Genomic DNA, 24,882 nt, shown 5'->3' with positions numbered 1-24,882 from the left:
TGGTTCCAAGGTAAGGAAGGCAAGTCCATGAGACTTCTATCTCCAATTAACACCCACCCCCCTCCCCCCTAAAAAAGGCTGGAAATAGAGCTGTGGCTTATGTGGTAGAGTGCTAACTTTGAGCAAAAAAGTTGAGACACAGTGCCCAGGCTGTAGCACCAGCACATGCACACACACATGCACACGCACACACATACACACACACACACACACACACACGGCTATATCCTGTAGTTTCTAACATTTTCCCATTCTCCCCACCACATCCTAGTCCCACATCATTTTGGCATAGACCAGTGGAAAAATTTCCTGATATGTATGGCAGTCCACAATTGACCCTGGAAACACACTCTTACCTTGCTTCCAGAATGATCCTTATTAAGTCCTATCCATCCTGACAACACCTCAAAAGTACTCATTATTCCTAGGATAAATGGCCCACAAGCCATCTTGAATATGTATCCTACGTAATAACAGTAAAAATACCTACACTGCTGAACAGTTTTCAATGTGCTAGGCATTGTTATGCTTTGCAAGCATCATTTCACTAGAACTATTAACACTATCCTCTTTTCCAGATGAGAAAACTTAGTCAAGGTGAGATTGGAAAATTTATGCAAAGTCATACAGCTAATTTAGTATCATGCAAGATGGATCCAATTCCAGAGGATATAGTCTTTTTTTTTTTTTTTTTTTTTTTTGGCCAGTCCTGGGCCTTGGACTCAGGGCCTGAGCACCATCCCTGGCTTCTTCCCGCTCAAGGCTAGCACTCTGCCACCTGAGCCACAGCGCCCCTTCTGGCCGTTTTCCATACATGTGGTGCTGGGGAAGTGAACCTAGAGCTTCATGTGTAGGAGGCAAGCACTCTTGCCACTAGGCCATATTCCCAGCCCCCCAGAGGATATATTCTTAATGTTTCACATTCCCCTCAAACCGTCACTTTCAGAACTCAATTGCTGTTTTGCCCTGAGGCTTTCGCACCGACTATTCTCTACATCTGGATTCATATAAACATCTCACTGTGAAGGTAAATTTTATTCATTAAATTGGATGTGGTGCACACCTGTAACACCAGCACTTGGAGGCTGAGGAGAATCTCAAGCACAAGACCAGCTTGGACTATACAGCACCAATACTTTGTCTCAGAAAAAAAAAGTATTCATGAAGTCTTTGCTTAAATATGATTACTCCTAGAAAGTTTTCCTTATTTATTCATTTATTTCTTACTTTTGGCCAGTCCTGGGGCTTGGACTCAGGGCCTGAGCAACTGTCCCTGGCTTTTTTTTTTTTTTTTGGCTCAAGGCTAGCACTCTGCCACTTGAGCCACAGTGCCACTTCTGGCCGTTTTCTGTATATGTGGTGCTGGGGAATTGAACCCAGGGCTTCATGTATACAAGGCAAGCACTCTTGCCACTAGGCCATATCCCCAGCCCAGTTTTCCTTATTTAAAAGTAAATCTTTGGGGCTGGGAATATGGCCTGGTGGAAGAGAGCTTGCCTCGTAAATGTTTTATTTGGATGTCTTTATGTTCTCTTTTCAGTAGTCAAAATTGCTAGTACTGGTACTCAATTCTTAGTATGACATTCACCAGGAGTCCACTAAACACATGTTGTGAGAATGTGCACATAAATGGATGATGTAGGGATAGAAACTCCTTAAAATGAAAACGTTATCTACTGAAACTGATGAGAAACACAGAGAAGGAAAATACAAATTAACTGAATACTGATTAATGGCTTCCAGGTTCCAACCAATACTTTTGAGAATTTATAACCCACCTGGGCTATACAGACACAGAAACATGATAGCAGAATATAAGCAATATGTCTCTTATAACAGTAGCAGAAACAGAGTACAATAGGTGTGCAAATGAAAATGTATTAGACTATGGATAAGGAAATGATTGAATCTTTTTGCCAGATGAGTAAGCCTTAACAAATACTTCACATAGTCCCTTTCCCTTGTGAAAGGAGAATGGAGGATCTACTACATGCTGGGGCACTCTACATCTTGAGTTTCACAACAGCTTATGCGCATTTTATAGATGTGAAAATCAAAGCAAAGGAAACTCAAGTGACTTGCTCAAAATTATGGCAGCATATTAATAAAAGAGATTATGTACCAAGTCTGCCCATTTACTTACCATTTATATCGTCATCCATTGATACAGAAACTGACTCGAGTCTGATTACTTTTATTTTCAATGTAACTCTTAACAAAATTGGTTATCTAGCTTCTTATTCTTATATAAATAAGCAGAAAACTGAAAGGTCAAGAAAAAGCCAAAGGGAGGTATAATAGCAAGGGAAGGGACATCAAAACAAAACAACAACAAAAGCCTCCGTGGGAATGTGGATGAGTGAATAAAGTCCTGGGTTCCATTCATTAGCACCACATAAACAGAAAAGGCCGGAAGTGGTGCTGTGGCTCAAGTGGTAGAGTGCTAGCCTTGAGCAAAAAGAAGCCAGGGACAGTGCTCAGGCCCTGAATTCAAGCCCCAGGACTGACAAAGAAAGAAAGAAAGAAATTGAGAGAGAGAGAAAGAGAAAGAGAGAGAGAGAGAGAGGGAGAGGGAGAGAGAGAGAAGCCTGGGTAAAATTTCAAAATCTAGGAAATTACTTGCTGATTGAATTGTAATAATTATTTCCAAAATGTTTGTGAAAAGAAAAATCTTAAGATCTTAGGAGTCCTCATTTTAAGTATATGATTGTTTTGGGGCTGGGAATATGGCCTAGTGGTAAAGTGCTCGCTTCATATACATGAAGCCCTAGGTTCGATTTCTCAGTACCACATATATAGAAAAAGCCAGAAGTGGTGCTGTGGCTCAAGAGGTAGAGTGCTAGCCTTGAGCAAAAAGAAGCCAGGGACAGTGCTCAGTCCGAGTCCAAGGCCCAGGACTGGCAAAAACAAACAAACAAACAAAAAAGTATATGATTGTTTTTCTATTGCTTTATACTTTGGCCAGTATAGAAAAAAACCGGCCAGTGCTGGGGATTTAGCCTAGTGGCAAGAGTGCTTGCCTCATATACATGAAGCCCTGGGTTCAATTCCCCAGCACCACATATACAGAAAACGGCCAGAAGTGGCATGGCTCAAGTGGCAGAGTGCTAGGTTGAGGGAAAAAAAAAAAAAGAAAGAAAGAAAGAAAAGAAAAACAGGCCAGACGCCAGTGGCTCATGCCCATAATCCTAGCTATTCACGAGGCTGAGATCTGGGATCCAAGTTTGAAGCCAGCCTGAGCAGAAAAGTACCTGTGAGACTTTTTTGTCCAATTAACCACTCAAAAACTGGAAGTGGTACTGTGGCTCAAAGTGGTGGAGGTCTAGCCTTAAGCAAAAAAGAACTCAGGGTCAGCCCAGGCCTTGAGTTCAAGCCCCACAACCTTAAAAAAGAAAAGAAAAGCAGTCAACCTTAGCATGTATATATACCCATAAATATATAAGTATATATATACAATTTAGTGATAAGTTTTAAGTTGTTCTCCTACATAACATGTTGATTCACTTATGGATTGGTAAGCATAGTGTCACTGAACATATCTATGAACAGTCTTCTAAAATAGCCTAATAAAACAGGATAAAGTGATTATAGATCGAATGAGGGAATTGTAATATTTTTAATTTTCTGCACCTGAAATTTAAATGGGCATGCCTGTTAAAAAGAGAGAAAGAGAGAGACAATTTAGGCAAACTCAGAAAAAGCTGGTGGAGGAATTTAACATCAAAGCATTCAACCAGCTTATGAGAGCCTGTTTTCAACCTGAAGATATTTAGTTTGTTTATAAGTTAAGCTTTTATTATTTTATATAGTTCTTGGGGTGGAACAGCATGTATAGTTCTTTGGGTAGGAAAGGATATACAGTCCTTGGGGTAGGAAAAGGTTACATTTGTAGGACAAATCCTGGCTTTTTGTTTTAAAAAGCAAGAGAAAACTGTTTGGCCAATAACTTACTGACAGGGAAACATTTAAAGTCATTTAGCATTTGAGAGGCTTTAAATGGGAAACAGTTCTACAGAACACTGTAACAAGTGAAAAGCACACTGGCTACTCTTCGCAACAAGTAAAAAGAAACATAAAAGATATGACTTACAATTAACTATAGCTTCCAAAGATTTTTCTCCTAGCAATGCAGGTTTTTTGCCTGAAATTCTAGAAAATCAATTCCTGTGTATTTCTATTGAAAATACTGTTTGGTTTATCTTGTTCCATTTTGGCCAAAAAATAAAATCAAATCAATGTTTTATAGAAACCCAATGTAAGGTGAATTCATAGTAAGAATTCACATTAAGTGAATATATTAAAGCCTACTAGAAGCGAAAACCATGTAAATAATTGCAAGTAAATTTTCACTGTGGTTAAAATACTCGTCCTTACCTGGACGCTCTTCAGAATAAACTCGCTTTTCTCTCTTACATCTTTAAAGGGACACCTCTTAGAAAGCATAAGCAGATGAGCAAGAAGCTTGTTCAACCCATCCAAAGAAACAGCGTTTGAAAGCCCGTCGGATGGACTGAAAGTTGCCTCTTTCAGCGAACGAAGATACTCGGTTTTCCTCAAGACGATCTGTCTAATGTGTTCCAGTGCCGCTTCTCTAGTCGTTGAATCTCGGCTGCACAATCCATCCCACCTCACTTCATTTTCCCCTTCAGCCATGACAACCGGGAGCTTTTCCTCTACAGCCTTCAGTTACCTTTCTGCATGCCCGCAAAAGCACTTCGCAATTTTGTTGTTGTTTTACAATGAGAAATGTGCGAAAGAAGTCGGGGAGATCAAGCCGTCAGGAGCACCCACGTGCGCGTGGCATTGGTACCCACTAGTGTCTTTTCAATGGGTGCTTTCAACCGAACTGCAGGACCCTCCCCGACGAGAACGCCGAGGTTGGAGAAAAAGAAAAAAAAAAAAAGTTGGGAAAGTTGCACTCTTCCAGCGCGGGCTTTGCTGGACGGGGAGGCACCGGGAAGGGTTTTCCGTCCCGCGGGGGTCAGCGGATATCCTCACGTTGTGGAGCTGTCAAATCTGAGCTCTGCCCCAAAGGCCTGCTCACTGTTGAACGCTCTCCAGCCATTCGGGTGGTTTTTTTTTCTTCCCCCCCCGCTTTGGTCGGTGCAGCCGCCGAGTCCTCCCGAGCGTTCCCACCCCTCCTCCTCTTCGACTCCGCCCCCCTCGGCTCCTCCCCGCGCCTCCGTTACCCGCCTCGGATTCGCCCAATGCTGGCCTCCGGCCGCGGCGGCCCGACGCCCGGGCGCTCCAGTCACGGTCTCCGGCGGGCGGCGACGAAGGAGAGACTCCTCAACCCCGCGGACTCCTGACCCGGAGGAGGACGCCGCTCCTTCCACCTGCGTGCGCTCGCCCACTGCCGCCGGAGCAGAGGGCACCGGCGGGCCGGGCCGTCCTCGGGCGTCCGGCTGGGCCGCGGAGCTGTCGGCGCCGCGGGGGCCTGAGGCGCAGAGCCCGCCCCTTCGTCCAGCCCCATCGGTGGGGATCGGCCCAGAGGGCGGGAGCAGGGAGGGGAGATGGGGTCCTCACCCCCCCCAGCCCCTCCCCTTTCTCCGCCCGGCACAAAACCGGGGCCGCCCCTGGCCCCGTGTCTGCTTCCCCGTCGAAGCAAAGCCATGGGAAAACGCCCCGCCCTCCGACAGGATACCTCCGGACCCTAAGTCCGCGCGCACGGTCGCCAACCCACCCTGCTAGCTGTTGCGCATGTGCAGCTGCCGGCAGGGCGCATGCGCCTCCTGTCGTTTGCGTGTTTTGGAATCGTTGGCCGGGTGTAGGAAATGAGATACCGGCACACGAGACAGACACAGCAAGAAAAGGGTAGGACGGAATCCTTAGGGGAAACTTACTTTATATGTAAGAATGGCATAAGAAGCCAGGACAGCGTCTTTATTCCAAACCCCAGATTTGAGAAGGCATTGGCTTCGCATTGGCCTCTGGGAAACGTAGTTTTCGTGTGGCCGGCGCATTCTGTTTGCGACAGAAACTACAACCCCCAGAGGCCACCGCGACGTTGCCTGTAGCTCCCGGCGGTTTGGGAGGAAGGGGTTGACTGAGAGCTTCTGCCGGGTAAGCTTTGCAGGTTCGGCTGTGACCTCGCGTCTTGGTAGGAGTTTTCCTCCCACCGTTTTCTCTGAGGTTTTGAAGCTGCCCAAGGTTACTTCTTTTAGCATAGTGACTTCTCCCACTTACCGGTGTGGGAAGGACCCGCTAGCGCAGGCGCCCCGCCCAGGGTCGCGGTGAGGTGAGGGTTTGGGAGCAGCGATCCCGTGGGTGCCTTGGAGCGGCCTAAGTGAGGCCCGACGACAGGGATGCTTAGCAACCTGTGCTCCACGCTGCTACTGCCTCTGCTGCCCTCCCATCCTGTGGACCCTGGTCTCGATCTTTGCACCTTTGTTTGCCTCTGCATAGGGATGTTTGTTTGTTCTGCCAGATATAATCTCAAACGGGAAACCATAACCCCAAATTGCCAAATCAGTTGTGTCTGAAACAGAAAAGAACTCCCACTGCTACTAAATATGAATTCTGGCAAGCTTTAAGAATCCTATTAAAAATCTCCCCAGTTATTGATGAACACGGAACTGATTTATTTAAACATTGTTTTTAAGGCACTTTTGAGAAAACTGGAGTTTGAAAGGCTGTCAATGGACTGGACTGGTAATTTTATTTTTTTGTAGTTTACACTACTTGTGGAGGGGATTTCATTATTACATTTCCACACATTCTTACAATGTATTGATCACCCCAAACACCAGATTAGATTTTAATTGCTCAACATTGCAAAACAGATGTATTTCTAAACTTCCTGGCCATTAAGTGTATACAACAGTGAAAAAGATAAAATCCTATCTCCTTTTTAAAAAAAAAATCAATGCTTAAAGATACAATACTGGTTGGTTTTTTTTAGGATATCTAGGAGCTCATAGTCTAGTATGAGAAGCTCATCGCACAGAAAGTGAGGACCAAAACAGCAATGCCCAAATATTCAGATTTCAGCTCCAGCCCTTATATAGTCTCTCTCTATAGGCACTGAAATCTTACAATTTTACAAAGATACAGCATTCAGTACAGTAGATTCCCTTTATAGAGCTTAAATTCTAGATAGAAATAGTAAATAAATATGTAAGCTGTATATGTAAATGAAATGAAACAAACAGGAAAGCAAAGTGAAGAATGTCAGGTTGGTGAAGGGAAAGGTTCAAGTCTATTATCAGAATCAAATGCCCATGTTTGCCAATGAAGTACCGATATTAGAAAGATGAGTGTCTGTAGGAAGGAATATAAGTTTATTCTAGAGCCTACAGTATTGAGATAGAGGAGCCATTTTTGCCTCAAAGCTTGAGGGGACACAAGGGTCCAAAAGGCTTTCTGAGGAGTAAAAGGGTCTTGAGGTAGTGGGCAAAAAGTACCAGCATGGCTAAGTCTGTGTGTGTGGCTTTCCTAGGCACTTCTTCCCTGTCTTTCTTAGTCCATGATATGTAAGGAGTGACTACAATCTCCTAGAGTGAGCTCGTGAAGTTTCAAACACTTCTCTTTTCTGCAAATTAAATCATGTTTTTAATTTGTTTTTGCTACAACTAAAGCAATTTAGTGCAGAACTGAAAGAAGGCATTACTGGAGTCACCAAATTTTATGGGTCCTAAAGAAAGATCATTCCGCAGTTAGCATTCTTTTTAAAAAAAAAATTTAATCTTTATTTTTGGCGGTGTACTGGAGCCTAGAACCCAGGGCCTTGAGCTTTTAAGGCTGGCCTCCTACCACTTGGAGAGCTATACTTCCAGCCTCAGCAATTAGCATCTTAATCATCTAGGTGGAGGGCTTCTCTTCAGCCAAAGGATTAGGGGGAAGGGAAAGGGAGAGAAATAGAGGAGAGAGAGAGGGAGAGAAAGGGAGAGGGAGAGGGAGAGAGGGAGAATTGGTTATTTTTATGCATTTGGGAGCAATCAGGGGAGCTTGGCTTTTATTTCTATTTTATGTAGGTTATTTTGCACTGTTTGGCTTGCCTCCATGTTCCACCAGTCCTAGGTATTTCTAAGGTTCCTGAAGGGAGATACTATCTCCACAATGATCCTTCCGCCTCACCCTCCAAGGTTCAGGGCTTATAGGCTTGTTTCACTTGTGTCACACTTGTCTTAATATTTTGATTTGTATATCATCTTATTTAAGAAATCTCTTCTTACTCAGTGTGAAGCACTCCATATTTTCTTCTAAAATAGTTGAGGATTACTGGTTCAGATGTGGGTCTTGAGTCTTAACTGGGATGTATTTTTGTGTTTGGCATGGAGTAGGTACATATGTTTACTTTTCACTATGTAGATAGCATGTTACCCTGGCACAAATGTGAATAACAAATTGTATCATCATGAAAATGTCCTCTTTTTTATAACTAGTTTCCCCACATTTAGAGGAGTCTATTTCTAGATCCCATTTATCTTTTATAGGTTTCATTTTCTTATTTTAGTCCAGTAAGTACCATGATGATGATGATGCAGTTGTACCAAGGTCTTATAGTTTCATAGTGCCACTGTTTTAATTGTTAACGTGTATAGTAAATTTAAGTTACTAGGATAGCAGCCCTTGTCTCCTTGTTCTTTTTCACAAACATCTTACAAAATTGGCATTGTCCTTCTCATTTCTGCAGTTTCTATTTTGTGAATATCCTTTTTCCCCCCTTGAGAATAGGGTTTCATTGATGCCAGGTTTGCCTCAAACTTGGAATCCATGCCTCAGCCTGCCAAGTACTAGGTAGGCATGTTACCACCATGCTTAGCTTTAAATATCTGTCTGTCTGTCTGTCTGCATTTTGCTACCCTGATACTGACTTTATGTTTGCTCAGCTTGCATACTTGGACATACTTGGCTGGTGCTCTACTATTTAAGCCACGCATCTAGTCCAGAATTTTGGTGCTTACTTTGGAGATTGAAGTCTCTCAGACTTTTCTGTCCAGGCTGTGTTTGATCTGTGATCTTCTGGATCTCAGCCTTCTGGGTAGCTAGAATTACAGGCACGAACCAGCGGCAGCTAACAATTTTCATTTCTTTAGACCAGTTTGTCTTCCTTATTTTCTTTATAGTCTTCATTGCCCTCCCTCCTAGCTGTGTTCTTAGATTCATTTATTTTTATGCACTGATTCTTTTAGTTCATCTTTGTTGAACCCCTGGTAGTCCAGAAAAGAAACAAAGATGAATAAAATACAGTTCCAGCTCTAACAGGCTAATGTGAGGGGCAGAGAGCCAACTATAAGGGGTACTTCCTCCACATCTTTATGTAGTTACAGTAATTGATGGTCAATACCTCACATTATTCTGTTTATCTAATAGTATGAGAAAAATGTTCTTGATTTATGTTTATGAAATAATTCATTCACTGAGCCTAAGAAGTCAGTTATAGATTGGAGCATTATTTTGTATACCTGAAGGGGGAAAAATAGTTCCAAATGTAGTTTAAAGTTTATAGATTAAAGGTGAATTTTAGAGATGTTACATGTGAAATACAGTACAGTAGTAAAGATTAACTATTAGTCTGAAATTTATCTTGTTTTATATATTACTGTTGAGTTAATTGAACTAAGAATAACATGCTTATTGAATGCCTACTAATCAAGTGGATAATAAGACATCATGTTACTTTTATTTTTGTTTTGTTTTGTTTTGTTTTTTTGGCCAGTCCTGGGGCTTGGACTCAGGGCCTGAGCCCTGTCCCTGGCTTCTTTTTGCTCAAGGCTAGCACTCTGCCACTTAAGCCACAGCACCACTTCTGGCCATTTTCTGCATATGTGGTGCTGGGGAATTGAACCCAGGGCCTCATGTATACAAGGCAAGCACTCTTGCCACTAGGCCATATCCCCAGCCCCATCATGTTACTTTTAAAGAGCTATAAAGGAAGGGTAAATGTGTTCAGATATTGCTAAAAATACAACTGTTAAAGCACTACACTAAGATAGCACCCACTAACTATAATTAATAGCTACATTAAAATAATGTTACATTAATGACAAATGGTGGATTCATAAAAGTTATAACTTAAAATTTTTCAGTATTTTTTTTTGCCAGTCCTTGGGCTTGAACTCAGGGCCTGAGCACTGTTCTTTAGCTTCTTTTTTTGCTCCAGGCTAGCCCTCTGCCACTTGAGCCACAGCACCACTTCGGGCCTTTTCTATTTATGTGGTACTGAGGAATCAAACCCAGGGCTTCATGCATGCTAGGCAAGCACTCTACTGTTCAGCCACATTCCCAGCCCCTTGTTTTGTTGTTTTTTATTTTGTTTTGTTTTTAGGAGAAAATAGAAAAGTATCATTTTTTAAAAGTACTTCATGTTTTTCTCAGTTGTGATCTCTTCAGTAGGCCTGTTTGTACCATGAAGAAGTGCTAAACTTAAGCTAGCATCTGATTGCTGTGAGCAACTATAGATTAGTTGGCCCACCTGCTATCAGTATATCCCCTTAGGAAATATAAAACTTAGTTTAATTTTGGCTTAAGCAAATCATTAGAAAAATATATCTGTTAATTACAAAAAAAATGGAGGCCAAAGATAAGGATTACTTCTTTATGGAAAGCAATATAGTAGGAAGGATACTTCATGTAGCACCTGGAGACCTAAGTTTGAATTCTGTGTCTGGTTTTTTTGGTTTGTTTTTTTTTAATAGATACGTTACCTTAAGCAAGTCACATGTTCATGTTGTCTCTTCCCTTCTGTGTTAAAAAAAATGACTTTGGTAATGTGTTAAAAGTAATTTTGATTTAATAAACTTTTAAGGTTGTTAAAACTTTTATGTCAGTCATGAGGCTTGAACTCTTGGCCTGGGCGCTGTCCCTGAGCTCTTCAGTAGAAGGCTAGTGCTCTACTTGAGCCACAATGCCCCTTCTGGCTTTCTGGTGGTTAATTGGAAATAAGAGTCTCATGGATTTTCCTGCATGGGCTAGCTTTGAACTGTCATCCTCATCTCTCAGCCTCCTAAGTAGCTAGGATTACAGGCATGAGCCATTGGCTCCCCGCTTCTTTCCATCTTTTTGGTTTCTTCAGTTTCTTAAGTTATTATATTTTTTGTTGTATATGTCTTCTATTTAGTTAAATTTGTTCCAAGCTATTTACTTGCAGGCTTTAGTGAATGGGATGGTTTTCCTAATCTCTTTCTCAGACTGTTCAATTTTGATATAAAAAAAGCTACTGATTGTTGTATAGCAATTGTCCAGACTGGACTTGAATTGAACTCTTAGATTTAAGTGATCCTCTTCAGCCTTTTAAGTGCAGGGATTGATTACACAGGATTGCTACTATGCACCATTTTCAGTCTTTTCTATTCCTTTTCTACTTTGACTGTTGAGATACATTGGAACCCCTCAGCATTTTCAGCATCAGACATATTGGAAACCAGTGAAGATCTGTAACGCTGAGAAGTAATAAAGGTTTTGGTAGTGCCTTCGAAGTGTTTTGCTCAACTTAAGCTTCCATCTCAGCTGGGCAGGAAAATGAGGTGGTGTCCTTTTGCCCTCTGTGCTATGCAACAACATATGTTATTCCTCCTATTAAGACCGTAACAGCTGTGCCTACAAGTCTAGGTTGGAAAAAAAATAAGTGAGTGCTTAGTGGTGTCTCTTTACAGATAAGCCTGTCAACATCTCTGTCCATCAATAGATTACTTCAGCCTTCACAGCAGTTGTTTACTTCACACATATGGGTCAAAAGTCAGTGTAGTTAAGATACTGCAGCTTGCTATAAGAATTGGAATTATCAGTTTGGAACTCTCATTACCAAGGAGAGCCATGTTATGACAAAGTTGTATCTTTGTTTTTCACAGAATAATTCAGAAACTGCTGTTACTCTTCTATGATCCAAATGATAAGGACATATTCCTTTTACTTAATAATGAGATGGATTTTTCAATAGAACTATTACTTTAAAAGGGCTGGGCCTAGAGAAGGCATTGTGCACAAAAACTCCGCTTATTAGCAAAGGAAGCTGAATATTGTGGGAGAACTGAGCATTCTATTTTGTGAAAAGTTGTCTCATATACTACTTGTGTATTACATGTTAGAGACAGGATGTTGTAATATATTGAGTAGTGGATTTAATTTAATCCAAAAGGATTTTTAATTTTTGTGGTTTCTCAGTGTTATTAGACATGCCTTGGATTTATATCTAAAATGAATTATATCTAAAACTGATTATATCTAAAATGAATATATCTAAAGTGAATATATCTAAAATGTAAAGATTTTTATATTTCAATATAGCTTGGATATTCCTTAGCTGAAGGGTTTGGGACTACATGCATTTCAGATTTCATTTTCCAACATCTGGGAATATGTGCATAGACTACCAATTGCACATTCCTAATTCAAAACTCCAAAATCTAAAACTTATTTTGAGCATCAAAACTTTTGAAGTATTTCAGATCAAAGATGTTAACCTCTAATAACAAGGTAAATTTCATTGGTTTTTGTGTACCAAGTTCTATTAATATGTGTATGTGTGTATATGTATATATATAGCATATATACATGTATATGTAATATGTATATATAATTCTAAAGAGGTAGGTAATATTGTATTTTTCATCTTATAGAGAAAAGCTTTAAAAACTGCAGGACTCTTGCTGCAGAATCTGCCCCCAAACCATGACATTATAATGCCATATAAAATAATATAAACTACAAGTGCATTTGTTCATAAGATTGAATGGAAACATGAAAATACATTATAAGAACAAAATGCTACATAAATATATCATTTGGGGAGATGTAAATAACATACAGGAATAATTTAGTGTCAAGAAAATGATGTTTAGTATATATATGTATATACATACACACATATAATTTTAAATGGATTGCATTGCTTTTTTAGGGAGTTGGAAATGTGACCATCCAGAATAATTAGGGAAATAGACATACCAGAAGTTAAATTAGGGGGCTGGGGATATGGCCTAGTGGCAAGAGTGCTTGCCTCATATACATGAAGCCCTGGGTTCAATTCCCCAGCACTGCGTATACAGAAACGGCCAGAGGTGGCGCTGTGGCTCAAGTGGCAGAGTGCTGGTCTTGAGCAAAAAGAAGCCAGGGACAGTGCTCAGGCCCTGAGTCCAAGCCCCAGGACTTGGGGGGGGGGGGGGGGGAAGGAAATTAAATTAGTACAAAGAGGAAGAAATAATATTTTCAAGGACTTATAAAAGGATAGTTTACTATTGTTGCTACTCTGCCACTGTGTATTAAATAATACTTTATATTTTCAGAGCTCAGAGCAAGAACACTATTAACTAAGATTACAATACTATGTAAATGTCAGAAACAGGAAAGAACTCATATCTTCTGGTTCAACCCAGAGCCCTTTCCCATTACATCATATTCCTTAATAAATTGTATGGACAGATCCAGTCCTGCCCCAAATCTGTAGAAATGAAGAAGGAAGTATGTAATTAGTCCATCAATACCAAATTCAAGAGTAGTAACAGCCCAAAGCTATTAATGACCTAATGGTTAGAATCAGCAGTGCTCTACCCAAGAAGAATCTGATGAGCCTTTTCCTGCATTGCCTGCTGATTGATGTAAATGACAAAAAAGATGCCAAAAGAAAAGTTCTTTGCTATATAAATAACTATGGGTTTTTTTTTTTTCTGCTCTTAAAACCTGTTGATGGTGGTTATCTTCAGAAATAAGAAAGCTGTGGGTGTAGCTTAGAATCAGCAATACGGGAATAGAGAATTTTTTACTGTTCATTTTGTGCCTTGTTTTTTTTCCTTTTTGGGGGGGTTGTGGGGCATTGTCCTTGAGAGCTTGTTTGGAGGTTCTAGCAGGGGAGCGCAGCTAGTATACCCTTGACCGAAGACCAGTCCTCCTCTATTGGGGATGGTGGTACCCTTCCACCAGCGCGCGTGGAGCGGCCAGGGAGGAAGGGGACTCCCGCCCAAGCCAGCCAGATCAGCGGAATCAACCCTGGCGATCAATCAATGGGGTGACAGGTGTCGCAGCCAGATCGCCCTCACATCCAGCATTGTCCCTGAGCTTTGTACTCAAGGCTCGCGCTCTTTCACTTGAGCTACAGCACCTTCCGGTTTGGGGGCAGTTAATTGGAGATGTATCTCACAGGGACTTTTCTGCCCAAGCTAACTTCAAACTGCGATCCTCAGATCTCACCCTCCTGCGTGGCCAGGATTACAAGCGTGAGCCACCAATGCCTGGCTCAGTTTGTGCCCTTTTGTGCTGTTTTTTTTTTCTATAGGTATAAAACTCTCTTTCTCTCTTTCCCTGTCTCTCTCTTTTTGGTCATCCTAGAATTTGAACTCGGGGCCTCACACTTGTGCTCTATCAATGGCACTTCCCACAGCCTTTTTCTTTGTTGATAGGCCTTTCTGTATAATGGGTTTGTGGGCCACTTTAAAAATACCTTAATTATGTAGAATAGAAGTTATCCTAATATATTTTATTCTAAGAAATTACTGAGTAGGTTGAGCTTGACACATAGACATTCAGAGATTTTCCACAAATCCATGTAGAAACAGTATTATTATGGTTAGCAATATTCTCTTATAGATATATGAAAGAAATTTTAATTTACAGATAAGACTGTGGGCATCATTAGTTTACTTTCTGTATCTTAGAAAGTACCTGTGCTTAACTTTCCTTGTGGGGTAAGACCCAGCTTTCCTGAGCAGGGAGTGGCAGGGATGAAATTAAAATTTCTCTTATCAGTTGCTCTTGATTAGGGCTATAGTATGTGAAGAAGTCTGAGGACCTACGCCCACGACTACCAATAGGCAAAGCTAGCAGTTGCTGTCCCTACAGCTGATTTATTTTCAAATCATACATTTGAATTAGGGAACTCTCAGCAATGATTTTTCTCTCTTAAACAGAGGATTACTCAAGGAGCTTTTTTGGATGATGTGCTTGATATACAATGAAATTTGCAATTACGTAAGATCCCAGAACAACTATGGAGATGTGATTTTTTTGCAGTGTTTATACTACCCTTGAAGAATATGCAAAATGTGTTTAAATTAGTATTATACTGATTTTCTGGAAGATTATAAGAGAGCTACAGGATTATTTTTCACTGTGGTGAATATACACCTCAAGAAGGGATTAATTTTTGCTAAGAGCCAGAATACTCTGGATATGATGTAAATATTAAGTTAATAGCATATGAGTTAAAGAAGGAATACAAGACAGACAAAACTGTTAATCATGATCCTTGGCAGGAACAAAGTTTGTGCTTCATCCTGTTGTGTCTGGCAGTTACCAGAGCATATGCAGGACTTTGCAGTTGAGTTCTCCAAGTCCCAGAGAGTATAGTAGCATTTATGTGTATACAGGTACAGATATGAGCAGCCTTTTTTTTTGTTTTTTGTTTTGTCTGTGTGTTTCTTTATAAGTAGTTAAGACTTCTTTTACTACAACTATTATAAAAATAAATGTGATAAAAAATTCTTATGGGACTAGCAATGTGACTTAGTGGTAGAGTGCTTGCCTAGAATGCATGAAGCCCTGGGTTCAATTCCTCAGTACCACATAAACAGAAAAGATTGGACACGATGCTGTACCTCAAGTAGTAGAACGCTAGCTTGAGCAAAAATACCTCAGGGATAGTGCTCAGACCCTGAGTTCAAGGACTGGCAAAAATAAAAACAAAAAAAATTCTTACAGATTTTAGTACTCTTTTGTCTGAGTGGGTACTCACAATAGCTTGGTATGTATTCCATTTACTCTATTAGTGATTTTAAGACTTGTATTTTTACTTATAGTTTTAAATTTTCTTGTAATTATTAATGGCTTGGATTAAAGACATAACACTTCAGAAAGGATTTTCATTTACTTCTACCAGTATTTGCACTAATACCAACCTGACACCTGCTGTTTTGTCTTATCTTGATTTCCTTTTGTGTATTGTGGGAGGATGTTGTTTTTTGCTTTTGTAGTACTGAGGTTTGAACTCAGGTTAGCTTGCTAAGCTGGCACATTACTGCTCGAGCCACTCATTCGACCCTGTGTTTGTGCTGGTTACTTGGGAGCTGGAGTCCAGTAATATTTTCTGTCCTGGCTGGCTCAGACTGTGATCTGCCGGATCTCAGCCTCCTCAGCAGTGCAGACTATATGCATGAGCCATCAGCATCTGATAATACCATTTATTTTGTTTTTATTTTTAAGGGGTGTATGAACTTTGAACTTAAAGGACAGATGCTTTTACCATTGAGCCATCCTCCTAGCCTTTATTTTGTTTTCTGATGCTGAGGATTAAACTCAGGACTTTGGGGCTGGGGATATAGCCTAGTGGCAAGAGTGCCTGCCTCGGATACACGAGGCCCTAGGTTCGATTCCCCAGCACCACATATACAGAAAACGGCCAGAAGCGGCGCTGTGGCTCAAGTGGCAGAGTGCTAGCCTTGAGCGGGAAGAAGCCAGGGACAGTGCTCAGGCCCTGAGTCCAAGGCCCAGGACTGGCAAAAAAAAACAAAAAAACAACAACTCAGGACTTTGAACCTGTTAGTGAAGCATGTATTCTCCCACTGAGACCATTTTTAATTTCCTGTTTGAAAGATTTCTGATTTACATATTTTGATTTTTTGTTTTGTTTTTCACTCTACCAATAATATGAATTTTTTGCCTTTTAGATATAAAATTTTATCTGGTGAACAGGCAAACTTTCAATTCTCCTTTTTGTTTCTTTCTTGGCAGTTTACTTTTATTTATCTTTCATTGCATCTCTAAATTTCTCTAAATTGGATATTTTTTTCTTGTAGTGCAGAAAAGGATAATGCATCTTATTATAAACAGGTAGCTTAGATTTGATCAAGGACCTATCAGATACTGTCTAGACCCTTACCATCCCTTTGCAGAATTTGTTCACTCTTTAAAAATTTTTTTGTTTATTTTTACTGAGACCAGATCTGGCTCTATAGCCAAGGCTGGCCTCAAAATCTCAATCTTCCTCCCTTCACTTCGCAAGTATTAGGATCAAATGCACCACACACAGGGCTAGAATTTGTTTGTTCTTATTGTATACACCTCAAATAAACTCTACAGTGAGGATGGGGAAAACAGTCCAAGGAGTACCAGCGTATGGCTCTAAATATCATGTTATCCTAAAGGTTAAGTTATCTTGAATATACTTTGTCTAAAAGTAAGAAAAGTAGCTTGAACATTTTTAGAACTATTTCTTTCTAAATCAGTTGAAATAAACTTCAGTACTTAAGTAGGAAAGCTTTACTTCCCTTGTTCAACAGCTCCTTCTATTGCATATGCCCAGTCTGCAGGACAAAATAAGTACTGTTGACTTTTCTTTTTAGAGATGACATCTTGCTGTGTAGCCCAAGCTAGCCTCTCCCTCTTTCATTTTCTCCCACTTTTCCCCCTTGACCCCCATACACTCTCCAGAATGTAAAGTTAATTTCCAACATAGTGTCTAGTGAGTATCATTATTAAATTTGTTCACCCTTTGTCCCACCGTTTGTTTGATTCCCCTTCCCCTCCCCAAATCAGATGAACTTACATGTAAGATGAAGGGTATAGTAATAAAAAACAGTACAAAGGGGGAAGAAACAAAGGGGGGGAAAGGAAGTAACTGCAAACAGTACAATAAAAACCCTCTTGTTTCCATTTCTGGAAGTTCATTTTATATGGTCATATGCACATAGCGATTGAGCCATTGTGACCCTCTTCTAAGAATATCCTTCTTTGTTCTCACTGCGCAAATGTTTAGAGTGCTATTTAATTGATCATGCCCAAGAGTAATTATTTTGTCTTTTACTATCCATTGGATTAAGTTGTAGATTTATAGACATATTCTAGTTATTACAAATAAGGGGGAATGTGCAGGGGAATGTGCTTTTTTTGGATCTGTCTTACTTTGCTTAATATAATGTTTTCCAAGGCTTTCTATTTCTTTACGATTGGGGTGATGTCATTCTTTCTGATGGAAGTATAGAATTCCATTGTGTATATATACCACATTCATCCACTGAGGAGCCCTCAACCCAGTTAGAAAGGCCATTATCAAGAAAACTAATAATAACAGATGCTGGCCAGATGTGGCCAAAAGGGAATGCTACTACATGTTGGTAGTAATGTAAACTTGTTCAACCACCCTGGAAAGCAGTATGGAGGTTCCTCAAAAGACTAAACATAGAGCTCCCTTATGATCCAGCAGTCCCACTCCTGAACAGTAACCCAAATGACCACAAACCAGCCTGCACTAAAGCCACTAACACAGCCATGTTCATTCTGTTAGTCTTTATTCAGCAATGAGATTACAGGCTCAATTACATTGATAGTAGAAACCTTGTCTTATGTCTGCTGGGCAGAGAACATTAGACATGAAGTATTACTTGGTCTCACTTTGAGCTCTTTGTTACCACTTGCTCCTGTGTTTTCCCTAAGTATCTGATCTGTAGTCTTTGTTTTTTTTTTTTTTTTTTTTTTTTTTGGCCAGTCCTGGGGCTTGGACTCAGGGCCTGAGCACTGTCCCTGGCTTCTTCTTGCTCAAGGCTAGCACTCTGCCACTTGAGCCACAGCGCCACTTCTGGCCATTTTCTGTATATGTGGTGCTGGGGAATCGAACCCAGGGCCTCATGTATACGAGGCAGGCACTCTTGCCACTAGGCCATATCCCCAGCCCCTGATCTGTAGTCTTTGATCTCCATTGTGGGTGCTTGTTCCTTCATTTGCCTGCTAGCATTCTTAATTGAACCTTTTTTGTCTCCTAAATCTGTGATTCTTAGCATTTGCAAATTTTGCCTTCAGCAAATCTCCAACATCATGATTCTATACTAAGTCATTTCGGTGTATCTTGTCAGTGTCTTTAAATTCCTGTCTATTTTAGCTAGCATAATTTGAGCCTATATTTTCAGTAACCCTTTAGTTTGTCCTTCTGCCAAACCACTTCAAACTCTGATCCTCAGATCTTAGCCTCCTGAGCTGGGATTACAGGTGTGAGCCACTATTGTCCATCCTTATTGCATATTCATAAAAGTTGAATTTATAGTATACTTTAGAATGAATTTGATTCAGATACTTAGTCTACAGATTGTATACAGTGTACTATATTATCTGAATCCTGCTAACAAACTCTCTAATGTACTATCAATCAGATAATAATCATTTAATTGATACTGAATGAAAGCAGATTTTATAATATGAAGTAGATTTTGAATCTGTGACTGCAATGGAAAGATATAAACTTTCTCCCTTTTGAACCAAAAATGTTTGTCTAACTAAAGCGGATTTTTCTAAAACTGTTATTATCTTTAAGGTATGTATAAATCTATTGACAAATATTGTTCTAAGCAATGTGGCAAATTAGATGTTCAAAGAAACTTCTAATAAAGAATACAATTTTTTGTTTATTTGTTTTTGTTGCCAATCCTGGAGCTTGAACTCAGGGCCTGAGCACTTTCCCTGGCTTCTTTTTGCTCAAGGCTAGCACTCTACCTCTTGAGCCACAGTGCCACTTCCGGCTTTTTTCTCTGTATATGGTGCTGAGGAAATGAACCCAGGGCTTCATGTATATGAGGTGAGCACTTTACCACTAGGCCATATTCCCAGCCCAAGAATACATTTTTTTTTAAGCTTTTGTGCTCGACTAATACTCCACCACTTGAGCCACAGCTCCACTTCTGGCTTTTTTTTGGCAGTTAATTGGAGATATGAATCTCATAGACATTCCTGTCTGGGCTGGCTTCAAACTTCAGATCTAAAGACATGAGCTCTCAGTACCTGCCTTTTTGTTTGTTTGTTTGTTTGCTTTAAATTTTATAGCATGGCTGAGTTTTCCTGATGCTGTAAATAATGAGAAGGCCCATTTCCATAGGGATAAATGAGCCCAGAGCTTCTTTAGTTCAAAGGCACTTTCTGCTCCTTTATGTTGCAGAACCTAAGGAAGAATTGTTTGGGAAGGATAGAGAAGTCTGAGCCTAAGCTTTATGAGTGATAAGTTTGTAAATTTAAGCAAAAAGCTGAATCTCCAAAGAATAAACACTTCTTTGAATGACTTAAGAAAATAACTGGCTCTTCAGAATGATTCTACCCATCTTATCCTTGACTTTGCTTGGAGTAGACTTTTGTGCTGAGAAATCATCACAGTCCTTAACTCAGGACAATTTGAAGTTAGATTTCACACTCCACCTTACCTCATCACAAAATGTCAATCTAAAATCCCCACCACTCCCCCCAAACATCTATCTGAATTTTAATTTAGATTTTCAGTATTTTTTATTTTTAGTGTCCTAAGAACTTACCCAAAACAAATAGAAATCTCTGAAGAAAAGTAATGGATGTGTCTTGAGAGGAGCAGGAGTTTTTTTTTGTTTGTTTTTCTGTGTTCTTCTTTACCCCTTCTTGAGTTTCAAACCCAAGACCTTGTTCATGCTGGGCAAGCAGTCTGCCAGGGAGCTACATCCTCATATGAAAAGTGTTTTAAATGCTAAATTTCTTAACTCTAGGAAATGTGAATTTCAAAATCACAAGCCAGGCATACTTGTGCATGCCTGTAATCCCAGACTTAAAACAGAAGAATCAAGAGCAGCCTAGGTTATATAGTAATACCCTGTCTCACAAAACCAAAAACCCCAGAAATCATTAAACATGAGTAAACCAACCAGTATAAATAAAAGTCAGCTAAAGCCACAAACTGCAAAGATCAATTTCTAAAATTATCAAAGGACAATATATATATGATATATAAACATTTAAAAGGGAAATTATACAGTGATGGAAAATGATAATAGTAAAGAATAAACATTCCAATTTCTGCAACATAGTTTTGGTGATATAAAAGCTAATATGTAATTTTGTAGTTGTGGTAAATATTCAGTATAACATATACATTGGTAAGTATAGAACTATATTTCCTCAAATCTGTTCAGTTCAAAAGTCAGGGAAGGCATCTTTCAATACAATTTGAAGACAGCTCTGTTTCTTGACTATAACGAGCAGAATTTAGATGACCTGTATAGCCCTAGAAAAGTTGGACTCTAAGACCTCTGTGTTCTTTTAATAAAATTACATGTTCTTATTTCTCTCTAGGAAACATTTTCCTTTTGACTATACATTAAGATTGCTTTTGTTTAGGTAGATATAATTCAGAGTCCTGAAGGGACAGTTTTTTTGTTTTTTTTCTAGATACCTAAGTGTTGGGATGTGGGAAACTTGAATTATGATAAACTTAAGAAAATCACCTGCCCTGTGTGGGCTTTGGTTTCTGTAGCTATAAAATAAAAAGACTGAGCTACTCAAGAGGTCCAGATGACCACAGTTCATAGCCAGCCCAGGCAGAAAAGTCTGAAAGATTCCATTACTAATATAGCTAACAGAAAAAAACCAGACTGGAGGCATGATTCAAGTGATAGAGCTCTAGTTGAGCAAGTAAGGTGAGGAAGCCTTGAGTTCAAACTCTGAGGCTAAAAATAGAAAAAAATACTTCCCCCCCCAACAGAAAAAAATGCTTTGCATTTAGAGCATTCTTTTGAAGCTATAGTTTCTTTATAAAGTAGGTCCTTGGTTGCAGCCAATTAAGGTATAGTAATTTTATAGACTATAAAGATGATGTGTCATTTCCTTGGCTGTTTATAAGCTGTCAAGAATGGTTTCTAACACAGCCTGAGTTTCTCTAGACTTTATCAGGCAAGAAAAAGATAAGGCCTATATTTTGAAGCTTTTCACTTAAACTCACAGGTATGCAAAAAGTTCCACAAGAATTTCTGGGACTTTTAAATTACACATACCTAGGTCCCTTGGATCAGATAGGCAAGAATGGAGGTACTTGTATTATTTTCAGAAATTGCTCTCATGACTGAAAATTTTCCTTCCAGTATTCTCTCTTCTATCTCTATCTCTCCATCTTATTTATAGATACAGTGATGAAATACTTATGTTTTTGCTTGTACCCTTCTCTCTTCTCAGGACTGAGAAAGGATTAGCATGACTATCACCTTACTGTACACAGAATCATTCCTCTCCTTAACCACGTAAGGTTTTTGGATCAGAATTTTTTGGACTTGTTTCTTCTTCTTTCAGAGTAAGTTTTCTTTTTCTCCCAGGATTCCTCATTTCTTTATGTAAAACAAGCTTTTATTGTATTTATGTACTTGTTTACCAAACAAGACTAGATAATAAGGATTACATTCAGGAATTTTGTATATCCAAAATTACCCTTGAAAATGGCTTTAGGAAGCCAGTACATTAACATCTAACAATTGATATTAAAGAATCAGATTATATTGTTGGTTTATATTTGAAAGCTGTGTTATCTTCAGAATAAATACTTTCCAAGGTCTGGAGATGTTACTTCTGGTAGAATGTTTGCCTAATCTGCACAAAATCCTGTATTCCATTCGAGCATCACATTTAAAAAGAGAAAAGAAAATGTTTGTCTACAATAATTCTTCTCTTTAAGTCCTAGAACCATACTTTTTGTGAAGAAGTCAGGCAGAATTATACAATCTACACAGTAATTTTTTTTCTGTTATTGCTGAGCTTAATACAGTTGAATTTGTGACAATTCATAAAAATACAACTCCATAGTGTATGATTATGATGCCATATTGAAGTTTCACCTGAGTTTTTGAAACAATGATGAACTCTAGTATCATTTCTTTATTCTGTACAGATAATGGATTCTGAATTAATACATAGTATAGTGGGAAGCTATCTTAAGCCTCCAGAAAGAGTATTTGTTCCACCATGCACCCAGAATGAACCATCTCAGAGTTGCTACCCTGTGAACTTAGAAGTTATCTCTCCTAAAATGCTTCAGAGTCCAAATAGCCAAGGTAATTAAGTGTGAGATATGTTATTTTGTATTTCATGTTACCGAAACTCCCAGTTTTGATTATTTGCAGTTTCTATGATTGTAGACAAAATACTTAAAATTTTTTGTTTGATCTTCAGCTATATGATGAATGTTAATGTAACCAATCACATTCATATCACAGATTCAGAAATGAGTCATTAAAAAAAAAGAAAAATATTCTCTGAAGAATAAAAAGCCATATATGGAATTGCTCTAAGCTAGATGATAACAATGTTGGTGAATTAAATAGGTCTTTATCTTATTCAAGGATTAGGCTTGAAAACTGCAGAAATCCTTTTGAAAGCTATTATATCCAATAACTACAAAATAAGATCATTACAACTTTTCAAATATAAAATCATTAAATCAAATTTAATTTTATTAGTTTAATGCATTTTAATTTTGTTGATTGAATTAAATTTGATTTAATAATGTGTTAAAATTATGAGTCCAGGCTTACCTTATACTATACAAATTGCTTTGTAAGATGCTGCTTATCACTTTGCTTTTTAATATTATATACTAACGGTTGCCTCTAGTAAATAGATAAGCTTTGTGGAGTAAACCACAAAAAGTAGTTCAATTTAAATCAGTGAACTAGCTACCCATATGAAGTACATAAATTTAATTCCCTTATCTCTTTTGTGAAAGCCAAATGATAATGTCTACCAACAGCTTTCTAATTGAATATTTGCCATGATAAAGTTAACTTATTTACACTCTACTTATCTCTAATTTTACAGTTTGAACTATGAAAAGAAAATATAAACTTTTATAACCCTGGAATTACCTAATTCATGAAAACATTAATATAGATAAATAAATATTACTGTTGTATATATTCACTAGTAAAAGTCTTTCAAAGCTGACATCATATAGACCATTACATTTGTCAAAGTTCATTTTATTAAGTTGTCATACCTTTCTGAATCCTAGAAATTAAGCAGTATAGTAATAGATTGTTGCTTTCACAAAATGGGTTAGAGAGAAAATTTACCTCTTTTTCAAATTTTAGTCATTTAATTGTTTTTTTTTTTTTTTTTTTTTGCCAGTCCTGGGGCTTGGACTCTGGGCCTGAGCACTGTCCCTGGCTTCTTTTTGCTCAAGGCTAGCACTCTGCCACTTGAGCTACAGCACCACTTCTGGCCATTTTCTGTATACGTGGTGCTGGGGAATCGAACCCAGGGCCTTATGTATATGAGGCAGGCACTCTTGCCACTAGGCCATATCCCCAGCCCTAGTTTTTTTTTTTTTTTTTTTTTTTTGGCCAGTCCTGGGCCTTGGACTCAGGGCCTGAGCACTGTCCCTGGCTTCCTTTTGCTCAAGGCTAGCACTCTGCCACTTGAGACACAGCGCCACTTCTGGCCGTTTTCTGTATATGTGGTGCTGGGGAATCAAACCCAGGGCCTCATGTATACGAGGCAAGCTCTCTTGCCACTAGGCCATATCCCCAGCCCCTTTAATTGTATTTTTATGAGGAATATACATTGTACATTTTTCTATACACTAACAAAAATAAGCTGATTTTAATAATGTTATCCTGAGTTAGTATGATTTTATGATTTCAAAAACTTTTCACTTATAACATCAAGCAAATTGTTTTTCAACAGCTCTTATTTTAGCCTTAAAAACACTTCAGGAAAAGATTCGACGTTTAGAACTAGAGAGAACACAAGCTGAAGATAACCTGAACATCCTCTCAAAAGAAGCAGCAGAATACAAAAAGGCCTTGGAGAATGAAACAAATGAGAGAAATCTGGCACACCAAGAACTGATAAAGCAGAAAAAGGGTAAAAACTACAATACTTCTCACAAATGAGGAGTTACCAAAGTTTATTCCAATATCTTTGGCTCTTATGTACATTGAAACCTTGAGGCCTTGTTCTAGACATTTTGATATTTGTTGGAAATGAATATTACTTTGAATTTATCTCTATTACATCTGTTGTTACAGTTTATAAATTTTTGACACTAAAACAAAATTTGCTTTTAGATAGGTATGTTCAAAATTTTTTCAGAATAAGCAACAAAACCAGCTCAATTCATAATTAAAGTATTTTCAATAAGTGCTAATATTTAAAGTCTAAAATATAAAGCAATAATTGTAATTG

At 38.9% G+C, this 24,882-nt stretch overlaps 2 protein-coding genes across 4 annotated transcripts in view; one reads left to right on the top strand and one right to left on the bottom strand.

Annotated features, from left to right (window-relative positions):
- The window catches only part of Sesn1 (sestrin 1), a 90,767-nt gene extending 85,114 nt beyond the window's left edge, over positions 1-5,653 (bottom strand). Inside the window, exons 1-2 of the mRNA XM_048353722.1 lie at positions 5,190-5,653; positions 4,375-5,036 (exon numbers count right to left, since the gene is read on the bottom strand). Of these exons, the coding sequence (XP_048209679.1) occupies positions 4,375-4,653 (279 nt within the window). The 5' untranslated portion in view covers positions 4,654-5,036; positions 5,190-5,653. The remainder of the gene's footprint in view (positions 1-4,374; positions 5,037-5,189) is intronic.
- Positions 5,654-6,036: 383 nt separating this feature from the next.
- Positions 6,037-24,882, top strand: part of Cep57l1 (centrosomal protein 57 like 1) — a 36,649-nt gene continuing 17,803 nt past the window's right edge. Inside the window, exons 1-4 of one of the 3 annotated variants that reach the window (XM_048353726.1) lie at positions 6,037-6,063; positions 21,883-21,997; positions 22,589-22,751; positions 24,382-24,561. In XM_048353726.1, the coding sequence (XP_048209683.1) occupies positions 22,592-22,751; positions 24,382-24,561 (340 nt within the window). In that variant the 5' untranslated portion in view covers positions 6,037-6,063; positions 21,883-21,997; positions 22,589-22,591. Of the gene's footprint in view, positions 6,064-21,866; positions 21,998-22,588; positions 22,752-24,381; positions 24,562-24,882 lie in introns of those variants that run through there. The other 2 variants (XM_048353727.1, XM_048353728.1) reach the window with 2 other exon arrangements.

Source organism: Perognathus longimembris, chromosome 9, assembly GCF_023159225.1.
Source record: "Perognathus longimembris pacificus isolate PPM17 chromosome 9, ASM2315922v1, whole genome shotgun sequence".
NCBI lineage: Eukaryota > Metazoa > Chordata > Mammalia > Rodentia > Heteromyidae > Perognathus > Perognathus longimembris.
Note: the sequence above shows the minus strand (reverse complement) of the source record. Positions and strands in the feature narration are given on the sequence as shown.